At 47.0% G+C, this 15,889-nt stretch overlaps 1 protein-coding gene across 5 annotated transcripts in view; it reads right to left on the reverse strand.

Annotated features, from left to right (window-relative positions):
• Positions 1-176: 176 nt before the first annotated feature.
• Positions 177-15,889, reverse strand: part of PCCA (propionyl-CoA carboxylase subunit alpha) — a 413,570-nt gene continuing 397,857 nt past the window's right edge. For 2 of the 5 annotated variants that reach the window (XM_019443966.2, XM_019443965.2), the window contains 3 exons: positions 14,328-14,468; positions 3,132-3,209; positions 177-521 (listed from right to left, as the gene is read on the reverse strand). In XM_019443966.2, coding sequence (XP_019299511.2) covers positions 453-521; positions 3,132-3,209; positions 14,328-14,468 — 288 coding nt within the window. In that variant the 3' untranslated portion in view covers positions 177-452. Of the gene's footprint in view, positions 522-3,131; positions 3,210-14,327; positions 14,469-15,889 lie in introns of those variants that run through there. The other 3 variants (XM_053890918.1, XM_019443967.2, XM_019443968.2) reach the window with 2 other exon arrangements.

Below are 15,889 nucleotides of genomic sequence, written 5' to 3' on the forward strand. Positions count from 1 at the left end.
AGGTAATCAGAGTATACAGTGGCAAATGATAATTTCATGAAACCGAGGTAAAGAACTGGGGTTTATATAAAATGTTTTAAAGGATCACAATGAAATGCTAGTATTTAAAGTCTACTGGCACAGCCAGTAGCCTCTTATGTACATTGTCTTCATTCAAAAAAAAGGGCAAGCTAATATTTAGACAAATGCTCAGTTTTATTGATTTAATTTTGACACTAGGAAATCTCACAGCAGAAGTACAAATCATATGTACAAGTATTTATATCAATAAAAATTTCCATTGGTGATATTTTGGCAGAAATGTTGGTTTTGACTATATGTGGAATAAATATGACCATGTAAAATCTGCTGCACAGGGGTGTTCCTGCAAAATGCTTGACTAAATTGAGTGTGAAAGAATAATAATACAAATGGCTAATTAAATTGGGTGATGACGGAAAGGCTATAAATACTCATTCCAGTTCCACGAGCAGATCTCCTTCTCCAACTGTGTCTCCAGCTTTACAACGCACTGATTTCACCTTGAATTAAAAAAAAAAAAGGAGGCGGGGTAAAAATTATTAAGTAGACCACGAGGGAGATCTCCTCTTCCTTTTCTGGAAACGAGGAGGCAGCCTGGCAGGCTCCGGAGCACAGGTACAACAGTCCTCTCCTGCCGGCAGAGGAAACTGTGAGCATAGGGACATCGTTGCTGGGGGCTGTGACTCGCCACCTTCCCCTGCCCCGGCCTGTCCCCTGCTGTCCTAAAAGCTGCTGGCGCAGGGGGTCTCTGCTGCTGTCTGCCTGGGCCCAGCGCTGGGTGCACCCGGGGGTCTGTGCAGTGTCCTAAAAGCTCAGTGTATTTATGCCGGATGAGCTCTCAACAGCCAGCCCTCCCAGTCTCTTCTACAGCATCAGGTGCTAGAAATGGTCTCTGAGAGCTAACGGTATATACTTGGTTTAGTGTGAAACCCAAAACCAAAAATAACCACACAATTATACACGAGCCAAAACAAACTCCTTAGCCTGAGATCATAAACTTCCTTCTGACGGGAAATGAAATCCTCCAAAGACATGTGGCTGCAGGGATAGTACTGTATGGCCTAATGTGGAACAGGCACTGAGCTCCCACAGCTGTGCCACTGTGCCCTTACATTCTACTGATTCCTCTCAATTTTAATCAAGTTTTGCTTTCCCGAATTTGTGTTCCGATTTAAGATGAGCAGGGAGATACTGGAGTGGAGATGAAGCAGTCTTTTGATTTCTTGGAGGCTCTGCTCAGGCATGGAAACAAACGATGGGCTAGAGCTTCCTGGCCATCTGAGCACCTGGCAAACAGGAAGAACGTCCCGGACGGCGGGTTCGGGGCCCTGGCCTGCATCCCCACTGCTCCACTGGGAAGCGGAGGGCTAGAGGGGCCTTTTCTCCCTGGAATTCAAGCTCTGGGGCCTTCATGATGTGAACATGTGCAGTGGCCACTTCAAAGGCCTGGTAGGTGCTATTGGCACTGAAGCGGCCGCCCTTTCTGATCTGAAGCCTCCGATGTTTGTATAGCGTGTATCTTTCATGCTGCGATTACTACATGAGGACCAGTTTCCATTGTGAACGTTTTCTCCGGGAGGAAAAATGGCCCTCCAGATAAGAGCTGCCAGTCCCCAGGCTCGCCGGGGCCTGCTCCTCTGTGCAGGGGCCTCTGGCCACTCCTGGGCGCCCTGCTGGGGAGGGGCAGAAGGAAATGGGATGGGCAGGAAAGACTCCAGCTGAAAGGGGTCAGGCCAGAGTACAAATTCACCCAGAGCCCATCGACACCCTGAAAGCAACTCTGGGCCGCCGATGGCCAGGGATCAGCGAAGTTCCACATGAAACCCAGAAGCCACCGTGAGGCCACGGGGCTCAGAACACACTGACAGACCAGGGCTCCACGCTCCCTCAGGGAGCTAAGACAGCGTTCATTTTTGTGTTAGTACTTCGGTCCAGCAACACGGGCCCTTGGCACGTAACGACATAGACATATTCTGGATCCCCCCAGATAAGGCCAAGTCTTCATCATGCCTGGAAATTTTTTGACACTAATGCAGCATAAATGTTAAATTAACCCTAGGGAGCAAATGCAACGATTTCTACAGGAACAGAAACGATTGTTGGTCCGCTTTTAGAAAAGAAATCAGATGTCGAGAGCAGAATTCCCAAATCATGCGATTCTCCTCTCCCAAACACCACGGAGCCTGGACACAGCCCACGACAGTCTCTACCAGCCTGACCAGCCAGCTCCAGGCCCAATGACCATAAACTGGGCCTCTGTCCCCCCAGCCAGGCCTACTGTCTGCATATCAGCCTCATTTCTTTTTGGGGTGACAGAGGCTGTATCTCTCTGCAAGTGACACTGTGAGTTGACAGCACCTCTCTGCCAGGGCACCCATGTCCCCAAGGCTTGGTCTAACTTCCCAGGTGTGGCCGCAAGGGCAGGATGCCTATAGTCCTCTCCCCTCCCCGCCCCACCCCGCCTCCTCCAGGACACCCGACACTTCCAAACCAAACCCTCCTCAGAAAAGGCTCATTCTGCTACGAGTGGCATCTTTTTAGAAGCAGGGGGAATAATGAAGTTATTATTAAAAGGACTTTTCTTTATTCTTCAAGGAGAAACCACATTTAAGAAGTTTTACTCTTAACAAGTTTCAGGACAAATATAGCACCTTTTCTCCTCCCTAAATCATGCCCATCCCACATGTGTGCATGGGGCTTTCAGCTCCTCTTGATCTAACATTGAATTGTTCTCTTTGCGGAGAAATTATCTTGAAGAGTTACATTAATTTTTGCAATCTCTAAAACCATTTCCTGCTGTGTCACCTGAGTCTCAGATAACTAACTGCCTCCAAGACAGATGTAAACATTAAAAATTAAAGAGTCCTTAATTTGAAAGACATGAAGGTGAAGAACAATTGTTCTTGGACTACCTGCACATCGCAAAGACTCTCCACGAGGCAGGGACACACGGATGCAAAGTGAAAAGAGTTCCCAATCTTAATGTCCTGGTGTGCTGGCAGGGGTCACCTCCACGGTCCCTTCCAGGCCTACCCATCCAAGATCCAAGGGTGGAAATTCTGCTTCCTGTCACAGAGCTGGCATGGGCTACTGGGAACTTGGGGACGTACCTTGCCAGTTTTCCCAGCTGTCATACTGTTCTGCATTTTCATGGCTTCAATCACACAAATTTCCTGGCCTTCTGCTACCTGGAAGAGCGAACAGAAAAAGGACACACGTTTTAAAATCGTTGTAATTTTGCAACAATGCTCAAGAGTGAAGCCATCAAGAGATTCTTTGTCAAATGCTCTGAAATGTTATCCAAACAGCAGCAACGACCTCTAATACTTCATGTTCCAAGTGCTTCTTGGGGGACAACAGAGAAGGACCATTTTCTCTATCATCATCAAATACTCACTGGAAAAAAATCCCTGATGTTGGAGGATTAGGGGGGCTGGTTGTGGGGTCTCCCCTGGGAATCAGTCTCTGAATCTGCCTTTGCTATAGAGATGTGGCAAAATGGGATGTTTTCCACTTAATGTGACATGTCCAGATTTGGCAAATCTCTACATAGAGAGAAATCTGGGGTTTCTGGGGGGCTGGGAGGCAGAGGGAGTGACCGCTGGTGGACACAGCATTTCTTTTAGGGGTGAGGAAAATGCTGTGATGGTTGCACCCCTAACTGTGAAGCCATGACAACCACCAAGTGCATGCTGTAAGGGGCCAAACTGCACTGGATGTGAATTTTATCTCAGGAAAGCTGTGACCAAAAAATAGTGTTCCTGTCTATCGCCTTGGGGGGGGGGGGGGGGGGGGTGCCGGGAACAGCAGCCAGCCATGGGGACCACGGGTCTCAACTTCTGCAGGACATGCCAAGTAACAACCAGGTGGCTCCTGGGAAGTGCCTTCCAGAACAGGGAGGGATTTCTCAAGCTCTGCCCGGTCCTTGCAAGGAGACCGGTAGCTCCCACAGGCACTGGCTGAAGCTTCACCTGCCTTTCGTGGCGGGGCCAGTCCAGGTGGAGCTGGCATGAGCTCCCGGGGCTAAGCCTGGGGCTTCCAGCAGCAGGCAGCTGTGACCAAAGGCCGCTCTGTTTATTCTCTTCGCTGCCCTTGATGGGGAAGCATCAAGGAGCGGGCTGGATTTTTCTCCTCTGAAAAAGGGCCTCCTCCCAGTCTTTGAAATGGTAAAGTTGTTTCCCAGGGCAACTGGCTGGCTCTTCTGGGGTGCTGGTGGGCATCCTGGGGTGGGGCTCCAGGGCACTCACACCACCAAGGTGGCGCTGGCCCAGTGTGGCAGGAGCGCCTGGAGAATGTTCTTTCCTGAAATCCCCAGATGATCTCCGAGCTCCCCCCCACCCCTGCCCCCGGCCCCCTGTGTGGCACAAGCTGTCTCGCTGGCAGTCAGGGCTGCCTGCGCCCCGTGCATTCCTTTCCTTCTCTGATCAGGTGGTGGGCTGCCTTCTCCTGGCACAGAAACCTAGGACAGGGGCTGCCAAAGCTGCGGGGCTGGCACGGAGGAGAGACGCTGAGCTGGGGAGCTGGGCTTTGAAGCTCTGTGCTCACTGCCCGTTTTGCTTCATTTTCTCCTGGCATCTGCATCCCGCGGAGAGCGGAGGATGCGCACGTGAGGGCCGCTCATCGCAGGGCAGGGGGCAGCAGGTGGGCGTTGGCACACGTGCCCCCTCCAGTCGTCATTCCGGGGCCGTTTTTCTTTTCAGAGGCAGGCGGGGCCCAGCGAGATGGGAGAAGGGGCGACTCCCTTGGAGAGGCCCCGCTCACAAGCCCCTGGTGGGCCTGCACCGCGGTCTCCTGGGGGCTGAGGGGCCAGAGCTGGCCTCTCTGCTCGGCGTCCCTGCCTGACGACTGGGCATCCTGGCAAAAGATGCCAGGGGGGATTTCTGGAAATGGATCTGACACCCAACACAACAGAATGTAAATTCTATCCAAACTAACCAGCTCTCCCCCTGTCCAGCCCCCCTCCCCCCGCCCCCCCCCCCCCAGGTGCTGGTAGCTCTCTCCTTCACAGCTGGCCTAGTGCCCATGGTGGGGACCTGTGTGAGCTTGCCCCCCTCCCCGGCCTCCCACCGAGAGCCCAGGGCTCCCCGGCCCCGGGCCCTGTGGGCTTCGTGGGGGAGGGCACACCCCGCCCCCACACCCCCCCGTAGCAGGTCTGTTCCCCTGTTTGCTGCTCGGCCTGGCTCAGGGTCTGCAGGCCAGACCGAGCGCCCCTCGCTGTTCTTTCCGGGATCTTCAAGTGAAGTCACAATTAATGCAAATATGAAAAAGAAATAAACTCCAGAAGTTTCCAGCGGTCACACCAAGGGGGCAAGACCAACCTGACAAGGATACCATAGAACCTGTGCTAAAGGGCAGCGGAGCCCGGGCCACGACCCGACATGAGCCGGTCACACTGGTGCTTAGACCAGGGCCCGCTGGAGCACGGGGCAAGTTCACAGGATTCTGCTCTCGCCACCCCCGGCCATCCTGCCTGGCTGGCCCCGGGCGCCCAGAGCCTGCGTGATGTGAAAAGAGGTGCCATACAGGTGACTCAAGCAGAGGTCCCCAATCACACTACTCAGAAAAACAAAACCTTGGAGAGGGGGGCAAGTCCCAAAGTAAAAATACTCTTATTAAGTCCCTCTGGCAGTCTGATTAAAAGGACTTCAAAGAAAGCGCCTCGGATTCCAAGGGGCCACTGGCAGCACTGCCTCGAACCCACATCCGGTTCCTCTCCCTCCTGCTTCCCCCCTGGTCCCTTCCCTCCACCTGCCAGTCTGCATCTCTACTTCAGTCCGGGTGGAATGTGAAGTACTCACTTCTCCCTCTCTGTTCACTTAGCAATGGGTTTTCTAGTCTGTTTTCACTCATTCATCCCTGAAAGAGAAAGAAGTCTTGGAAGTTGTCCCTTGAGACCCCACAAAACAGAGAGGTCCGTCTTGGTCAGCAGAATCGAGTCACATGCACACTGCGGACGTGTTCTAAATTCACATTATGTCATCCCTCAACGACCGCAGCCGGAGGAGCTACGTGGGGTGGATGCCGAGGTCAGGGACCGCGGGCCACGCTGTCAGGGCGCCCCACCCGGGCTTGGCCCGCCGCACCCAAGGGCATCCCAGGGCCCCCCACCCCCACCCCGCGATCTGGGAGCCTCCAGTCCACCGGTGGTGGCTGGCCTGCCCACGGGGCTGACGGCTGACAAGGTCGCGGTGGCGCCGCCCGCATTTCCCCAGGTGCCTGCGAAGCCCAGGCAGGCGCGGCATGGGCCCGGAGCGCTGACGTGGGGAACTTGGCCCCGACGGCTCCACGTGAGCCCGCGGCTCCCGAAGGCTCCGTGCACACACTTCTCTAACACTTTTGTGCATCATCTGATAAAGGCTCACTGATTGTGACAGGAGGTCTCCGACGTTGGGCTTACAAAATGGTCACAAGCCTCGCAAGTCTTTTCGATAAACCTAGTCAGCCTGATGTCCTTCTCCGCTCCCTGTCTAATTGGTGTAAAGTTTGGAGGCCTGAGTCCTGTATCTTTCATCCGGCTTATTGCGTCCTCTCCTTTGACATGGGGTCAAGGTTCACATTCGCATCCGATTATCAGAGCGCAGCGCTCATTAAGCGGGGGCCTGCCTCGCTCCAAAATGAGTAAGCTGGAGAGAAAACTCGGCCCATTTACTCAGCAGATTTTAGCATGTTTAGGAGGCCTGAATGTCACCCGGCAGTGCTCTGCGCTGAAGAGTTTCAGACATCTCCAGCTGATGATTAATTGTGAGTGATGGGAAATAAAATCCAGTAAAGCCAGCTGCTTGCCATGGTCGGCAAAATGACTCTAATGGATATAGGCTGCCAATTTTCCAGTTTTACTGGCAAGTCTTCCAAGTGTAATTAAGGGAAGTTATAAATGATATGGAAATCTATCAAGTTCCATTTATTTTCAGAGGACTCTTTCCCCAGAGACTTTTATCTTCAAGCTTATAGTATGCTTTGTTGTGCTAATGATTTAAACCCCTTCTTATTTCTGATTAAAGCCCCCAATATCCTTCTCCCAAGTTCGCTTCCCTCCTTCCCCAAAGATGAAAAGACACAGACCCTTCTCCAGCACACGTCCCTCTTGGAAAGCATGCGAAGACGGGGACACGTCTGGCAACTTGTATCGTGCTGACTGCGAATGCACGAAGAAGGCTCAAAGAAAAGTGCAGGAAGAGCGCGGGCAGAGAGAGGGGGAAGAAAGACCTCCACCAAACATAAAAGGGAGCCCCCAAAAGTCCAGACTTGAAAGCTGTGCTCGAGGGCAGACATTCATCAGAAGGTGGTGTAGCTCACTAATGTTATTTGATTTGGAATAAAAGCATGAAAATGATGGCAAAGGCCTAAAATTGGAGATGTAAAGGCTGACTGCACAGTATCCCATTTCTCAATTTCATCCTTCAGAGCCACAAAATGGGGGTGATACAGTGCCGGGATGAGGTTTACAGTAACAGCTGTGCTCTTCCCACACAGGGGAGGCCCTTCTAATGGGCGAAGGTCTGTTTGGAACAGACGGGGAGAAACAAAACAAGGTTCCCTATTAAGAGTGTGCAGTCCTATTTCTGATAAAGAAAATGATTACGGGAGTCGGCTTTCCTCTGAGGTGGGTCCTACCCTCTTTTGTCGTCCAGAACCAGGGCTGTTTTAAAGGTGTTATCCTTTAAGTGGAGGAGAGAGGACATAATGTCACGGAGGGTTTTCCCCCTGTAAGCCTCCTCTCCGGCAACTGTAAAGAAGGCCCCGGAAACGGTGCCAGTGGCATATGGCTTTCTACTGTGCTAAACATTCACACAAAAGACAGGTTCATCAGTCATTGTGGTATCTGGATAAAAAATTAGCTCCTGATGGATGGTATTTTGAGCTTACCTGCTGCTAGTACATTACCAGAGAAACACAGGTTTTGAAGCCCACATGACATTAGAAACTGCAGACCATGAAATACGACACGTGCAGGAGCACATAATGTACGCCAGATTATACACAATAATAAATAAGCTATTTAAACCCTCTGCCTAAAATTGGGCCCGCTGCAAGGAACCCTGGGTCACTTCTACGCAGGCCAATTAATGCACAGCATCTGCTGTATAGAAGCAGGGCACGCAGCACTTCCGAATGATTTCAGCAATTAAAAGAAAACTGTTTCCTGCCTGTTCAGACAGCAACTGTTTCAATGCAAGAGTGAGCACCAAATCACTGTGTGCAGCTGAAAAATTAAGTCCCCTTTTTGGGGAAGAGGGGTGGGTGGGAGGACGAATTTTTATGGAAAAGGGAGCCTTCTTTTGTTGTCCTACATTCTGTGTTTTTCTGCCAAATTAGACAGAAGGCTCGGAGGGCTTACCGGCCTGCTGCAGGCTCCCCTTCTGGGCCACCCGAAAGCGCGGATCAATATCAACCCTGCTGACGACTCCACAAAAGTGAAAATCCTTCAATTACATTTTTAAAGGCTGTTCTACTTAGAACACAGGTGCCTGAATGCAATGCATTTTACGGCCCTTAGATCTGAAGAAAGACGCAGTTAACAGCCACAAGAAAAAGGCCTCTCAGATTTGGTTAAAAGGCACTGCTAGAATCTGATTATAATAACTTCCTCTTTCTGAGCTGGTAAGATAGGCTGGTAAATATCCCCTGATATTTCCTGAAGAAGAAATGTGCATTCACATCCCAACATCTTCATGTAAAGAGGGAGGGAGGGAGACCCGGGGAGATGGTCTAGTATTTAAGCAGTGATGGAAGGAACCGTCATCAAATTTACAAAGAAAGAGGAGGCGGGCGAAAGAAATGCCACCAAACCCCTTATCTCCAGTCTAAGGCCTCCAGCAATGGGTTTGTGCTCTAGCCGCCTGCTCACGCAGGAGCAAGGAGAGGTGACACCTCAGCCAAGGCTGCTGGCTGGGGGGACTCCAGGCCCCTGCCTGCGCAGCGCTGGCCCCGCTTCCCCCCACCCCCACCCCCGCCCAGAGCTGCCTCCCTGGGTCTGTACAGTGGGCATGGAAGCAGGGAGCAGAGAGGCTCCGGGAGAGAATACAGAGTCATGGCCAAGATAAAAGTCTAGTTTTCCTTAAAATGAAAAACATTTCTCCTTACTGCCTTCTAAGTAGCCAGGAACTGGAGCCAAAGCCCCCAGAGTTAGAGAAGAACTTAACAGTATCTTTAAGGTATCAGTCTGGATCCTCTACCTCTGTGAAATATGCTGTTTTAAAGCCCTCGGTGATTCAGTGTTTTTGGCTTTTTTCTCTTTTTTTTTTAAGCAAAAGGGTGAGAAAAGATCTCGAGAACTGCCATCTTCAAAAATGGTTAAAATGAAGATAACATAACCTCTAATCCCAAGTGGATCATTTCTTGAAAAATAAAATCAAATGCCCAACTTGCAGAAGACTCACCTACAATATTTATTGATTGATCTGTAAAATATTTCTCTTATAATTAAGTTACACTGTGAAAATTCTCAAGTGGTTACCTCCAATAAAAATTTGCCTAAACACTGAAAAGCGAATGTTACCTGGAAAAGATAAGAAGGCCAAATTCAGGGTAGCCATCACTTGAAGAAGACAGGACAGGAATCTGATGAGGGTAGGGAGGGGCCACGGGCAAGTCCACAGTGTGAGCAATGTTTTATGGTTAAGTACAAGTGGAAATACAGGAAAGGTACGCAGAGAGCATGAGTACTTGTATTATTCTCTGTAACTTTATGTTTGTAATATTTTGTAATTTAAAGTTTAAAAATGTTAAGTAATGAATGCATAAATTTATTTATACCTGCTTTAAAATACGATCTGAGGTCTAGGTGAAAAACTGGCATCTTGTCAAGTAAACTGCGATAAAACATGAAAATGTAATTATTGTCGTGATTTCACGAGTGTCCATCAAGATATCCAGAAATTGGAAAATCCATCAGTCGAGCCAGGGCCTCTGCCAGGGAAAGACACCATTATCATTATTATACTGGGCTGTACGGGGCATACAAGTCACTGCCAGATGAACATGTCAGGAGGGCCCATTCCAATGCCATCTAGAATGCCTAAGAGCAAAAGAGGCTCCAAGTCTGTTTCTTCAAGAAATGAAAACTAAAGGTCTCTTGCCAAATTTGACATGCGCTTTCCCCAGGATCAGCTGTGGGCTCAGTTCCAGATGGTCTGGGGGCAGAGGGGGGTATGAATGCCACACTCTGAAACGGCGCACCTGTGTCTCATGATCAGTGGCCATCCAACTGCTTGGGAACCTTCCCCTGGAGCCCCTGCAGGAGCACGTGCAAGGAGGAAAAAAATCAGGGCTAACTCTGGGGCCAGCGGCGGGGTGGGGGGGGGACTCCCACTAATGATCACAAATTTTGTCTTCATTGGTGCACGTTAGAGTATATAGTTTTGTGCCCAAGACCCCATGCATGACAACAACAGTCCCAAACACCTACTTCCCCTGCTGCTAAAGGTCAGTGCCCTCACCGAGTACATCTCCCTTGTCTTGGCCCCACAAAAATACCGCCAAGCCTGTCTCACTAATACTGAACAGGGTAAGTGGCAAGAAAAGCAGCAACAGGTACTTGCTGCCAATCTATTACTGGACCTGTTCTCACAAACTAGTAAGTCACAAAGTGGTAATTACCTAAGTGGGGACACAGCCTACCTCTGGTTCAGGTCTCCACTGTTACTGTAATCAAGAAGACGAATATTTCTGATGCAAATCTGAGATGTCTGCTTAACTAGAACCCACCTCAGAAGAAATCTTGATTGATTGCGACAGGAAAGTCTCCCCTTGGGTTGCCTCATTTTCTGCTTTGTTTCTCGTATCGAAGGACTAACAAAACAACTCTGCTCCTTACTGACTTTATGCCATTTCAGCAGCTCTCAGTCTAAAGCTGGCAGGTGCACTCTGCCATTATTATGAGAGAATATGTGTACTTAATACTGTTGTTCGACAACATCCTAAAGACAGACATTTTAAAATTAAAACAAGTTATAAAAACTCCTGGCTTTGATTAAAATGCCGCCAGTGTATGATGGTGCTAAATATACAGGAAAATAGGGATTTCTTCCAACTGAAATGAAAGTCCGTTGCAAAATTATTTTCAGACGGCTGATTACCAAAAAAAACAAAAAACAAAAAACAAAAAAAACCAAAAAACAAAAAAACAAGAAAACAAAAACAAAAACAGACAAAAGCATATGAAAGTCATTCTGCCAACTGTCTTCTGAATTAAATGTGTGTCTCCTGACTTTCCACAATCCGCTTTCTTTCTTTCTTAGTGGTTTGCTGGTATGTGTTTGACTGTTGACTACAACCCCCTCCCACTTGTTCAAAAAGGCTACTCTACCATCATTTGAAAAATGATTTTACTGCCACATTTAATGTTAAATACTATGTAACAGACACTGAAAGGATATTAGAAACTTCTGCCGTGTGAACCCAAAAGAACACAGCTTCTGTGCTTTAGGAGGGGAAAGACCTTTCCACAGGAAGCTCTCAGAGTGCATTTCTTACTTTTGAGCAGCCACCCCACATCATTTCGCCCTGAGGTTTTTTTTTTTTTTTTAACTCTGTTAAGATTGTTTGCCTCACAAAACAGATTTATTATTTATTATTTATGTGATGCTTTTGTGGAACACATTATTGCCAGGAGCTCCATTCTAAGATTTCTCAAGTTTTACTTAACCTGAATATAAAAATATCAGATTACTGGAATTCAAACTATAAAAAAATAACATTTCAAAGAAAACGAGAAGAGCTGTAGGCCCCTATTTGTTTCTTACGTCCTTGTTTTCCTTGAAAACACACAGGGATGACTGATTCCATTATCTTTCTACTGATACAAGTGGAACTTTGGCTCAGCTATTGTTATTGCTAAGAACAATACAACATGCCTGTGGCACTAAAACAATTTAAAACCACAAAACTTAAAAGTTACAAGTATTATTTTCTCATAATGGCCTCAAGTAAGCATGTGCCTTTGGTCAAAGGAAAGTTTCTTGTGTTTTAATTACACAAGGCAGATTTAATGATAGAAGCTGCTGTTAAGAGCCCAAGATGAAGCTTCTCACCCTGCATTTGGGGAAGGGAACGGTTTGGGACACTTCTCACAACTAGTAACTCAAGAGAAAATACTGTTTTACCAAAACACGACGGCACAGAGTAAGAAAGGAAGTTCAGCAAGGACCAAAAGTGGCACCGGAAGCTGGGGCGAAGAATTTAAGAAGGTGTGCACTCTCCCTGACCAGCCTAGGCACATGCGTGCAGAGAGCATTTCTAAGTAAGGGGAACCACACAGAGACTAGAAGCCAATTCACTAGGGGTGCACACCCAGACTTGGACTTTAAAGGACTACATAAAGTAGAGGTCCCATGACCCCACAGTAACATTTTTAACAGTCGGTTCTCAAATTAAACCATTCTTGAATACCCACATTTAATGACTGGTGGTGGTTTTCAATATCTGAGCTATCCCAATGAACCAAGGACTAACCCCACGTTGTTCCAATTTACTAAATGCTTTGCTTTCCCCCATTAGATTATTAGCCAGGACACGGAAAGTATGAAGCCTAAACCCTTCTGGTGTCTGGAGAAGCCAGACCTGGAGAAAGCAGTTGCTGGAAACAAGGAGGCTACATGCTTCCCGGTTCTCTGCCCCAGGAGTGGTGCGGGGGAGGCCAGTGCCAAGGGAGGAGCAAGACCGACCACAGTGTGAGCCCCTCTTGCCCCCCACCCTGCCTCTGGTTTTGATTCAGGTGTTGGAAAAGTAAGGATTTCAGTTACACTTATTTTCTTAAGTGCAAATGTGATTTTATAATTAAAGCCACACAATTAGGACAAGCTCAGGATGGCAGCCTATGTAGCTTCTAGAAAAGGCTTAAGATGAAAAATGGGAAAAAAAGAAAGAACACACCACACTGTTTACTAACCTGCACGTCTAGTTGCTGGAAGATTCCACTGACTGCTCTCATAATGCAGTGAGTGAGTGGAGGCATTTTTACAAAATCCAAATAGTATATTTGACACACAAGATTACATTAGTTTCAGGTGTACAACTTAGCGATTCAACGTCTTGGTGTAAGCATTCTTCATGTCAAGGCCAACGAGCTATCATCTTAGGACCCTAACCCTTTAGAATGAAGACCAACGAGGCAAACCCCTCCCCATATTCAACATATAAATGTAATTTTATGTATCACTTCTCCTAAATCCTTAATAAGACAGTCTTAATGAGGGCTTTCTTCCAGGAATGTCAAAGCCTTTAAAGTAAATATAACAATTCATAGCTACTGAGCCTCTCCTATGCCTTTCTAGAAGAGTGCGTAGAGTTCTGTTTCTATATCATCAGGTAAGAGCAACTGCTAAGTCAGTTTTCTGACTTCATTTATCAATTTCAGGGCTCATCATTTAAAGAACAAACTGATCGTTTTCTTTTTTTCCTGATCATTTTTTCTTAATATTCATTTATTATAAATATTTCTCTAGAGGCCAATGCAAGCTACATGAGTTTTTCTCCATGTGATTTTACTAAGTATATTAATAAAGAAATACAGAGGAAGTTCTAATGCACTCTTTACAGGAAAGTATGTAAACTCCTGTGATTTCACTGAGACACACAATGGAGTCACCGCCATACCATCCATTAAAGACTATCATGTTGGGCCATGATTTTCCAGCACATAAATAAAAATGCTAGTATTTAACTGTCCCCTAGAAATCTGGTTACATCTTTGTTTTCTTTTTACAAATTTCTGCTGCAAATCAATAGAGCTCTCTCTCCATGCTCTATGAAAATGCATCCTACCAATCTGTCCATAACATGTTATGGTGACTCTGAACATGTGAGGAAATACTAAGATAGCTTTGATTTGTGCCTTAATGTCACAAGGTCGAGATGAAAAGCTTCAAACTGTGATCCTGAATTATATGTATCAAGTTACGGAAGTGCTCTGTACCGCACAGTTTATGGAATTAGCTTTCCTTAGCCCCAGAAATCATAGAGAGTTCCCCATCAAAGGACTATTGCTTGGTGTCGGTTCTTCAAGGATACTTAAAGCACAGAGAACTAGAAAGCAAATTGAAATTTTAAATAAACTACTTCCAAAATACTGCATTTGCCAATTAACAGAATGACTCTGGCCTTATTTCTATTCCAGTCCCAGGTCTTTGGTAGGGGAGACACTCAGGGATACTGTTACTAACCCAATTCAAATGTGAAGCAGTTGGACAGAGAATGTGCAAAAGCTATTTAGCGGTTTTGTGGGGGTGGTAGGAGTCAAGAAAGAGCTGCACGGAATGTGATCGCGCTTCAGTCCGCCTCATCCCACAGACAGGCTCGGTCCTTACCATGTCTCCAGGCTTGACAGAGACGGTCACCACCACGCCAGGCATCGGGGAGCGCAGAATACTGCTTGTGTCCTCAGCCGCTTTTTCCAGCATAAATTTGTTCAATTCTGCAGCCAGTTTGGTTAATATATGCACCTTGTACTTAAGGGGGTAAAAAAAACGTAAGTGAGTTTAAATGAACTTTTCCTCAAAGGTAGCATTCTTTCAGAATCAGATTTTTAGCTCTGAAATTTAAATGATCACATCTTTGAATTCAATGGTTTTTAATTATTGTACAGATAAACAAAATATAGTCATTTTGTTTCTGGCACATGTTGTGAGCTGGTTATTTAAGAAATTTCTTGAAACGAGAACAACTCCAGTAATTAATTAGTGAGAAATAGCAGTCACCCTGGAAGAGAAACATCTCAAAACTTTTGTAAAGAAAACAGTGAGGATTTTTCCTTATATTCCCTTCACTGCTCACAAACTTATCCCAATTAACACGGATTCTATGAGCTGGCTGGGTCAGCAGGAGGGAGAGGGGTGACTCTGCGGGCACCCGCCAGCAGATGGCAGCAGATTGCTGTCTCAGGCTCCTGTTCCCCGCGAGAGCGGCCGCGCCACCAAGTTAAGACAAAGGGTTTCAGTGTTCCTTTGGGGCAAAATAATATTTAAAATTCAATCTCTTTCTAGAGGCACAGTATGTTATATTCACTACAGAAAAAGTTAGCTCTTCTTTTTGGGCACAACATGGCGTAGTCTTTCCAAGGTACCAAGATGCTTAGGGTAGATAAAAATGAAATAGAAGGACTATCTTCTACACAGAGAGACAATAATATCAGACTTTAAGCCATTGAGAGAAACATTATGCACAAGCAAGTATTTTTAATGGAACCTTTTGTAGATGGTTCTCAAACAATCGGGCAGGTTCAAGGGAGTTCAGTCAAACAGAACATTTCTAATAAAGAGAGTTTCTGCCTGGCAGGGGAAAATATCCTGGATCTCTATGAACAAATAGAAGAGCCACAGTTTGGTCTACCCAAAAAGAAACAAACTCAGCTGGTTTGAGGAGGGGTTACTCAGTGAGGCTGAAACCAGCACCTGAAGATTTCTGAATTCCTTCCAAATTGCATCTCCCTTGGGTAAGAGAGATACAACACCGAGGCAGCTCCATTTTGTTCGAGAAAAGATGCTGTAACTCAAAGCCGCCTGTGGGCATCATGATGGCAGGGATGCAAAGGCAAAATAGAACTCCCCCTCTAGTTCTGTACAGGCATGGCGGAATTCCTTCTGGGTGCTCTTTGTGGGACTTGTTCTAAAAGGGCAAGGGAGACCCCCAGGAGGAGCACCGATGGCCTAAGTTCCTCTCAGATTTGCCACTGTGACAGGTTGAATAATAACATCTTTTGCATGTTTCTTTACTCCTGAGTGTGTGTTTTGCAATCAAGACATACAAGTGTCTGCCAGTTTCTGAAGGATATGATCCTTAAGTGAAATTACAGTGCAAATAAAAGCTTTTTGCTCCTATTAAAATTCATCTGAGTCCTAAGTGGCAAGGAGAGTGCATTGTGCTGTCAGTC

The sequence above is a fragment of the Panthera pardus genome, unplaced genomic scaffold (assembly GCF_024362965.1).
Source record: "Panthera pardus isolate Hobbes unplaced genomic scaffold, ASM2436296v1 HiC_scaffold_1, whole genome shotgun sequence".
Classification (NCBI taxonomy): domain Eukaryota; kingdom Metazoa; phylum Chordata; class Mammalia; order Carnivora; family Felidae; genus Panthera; species Panthera pardus.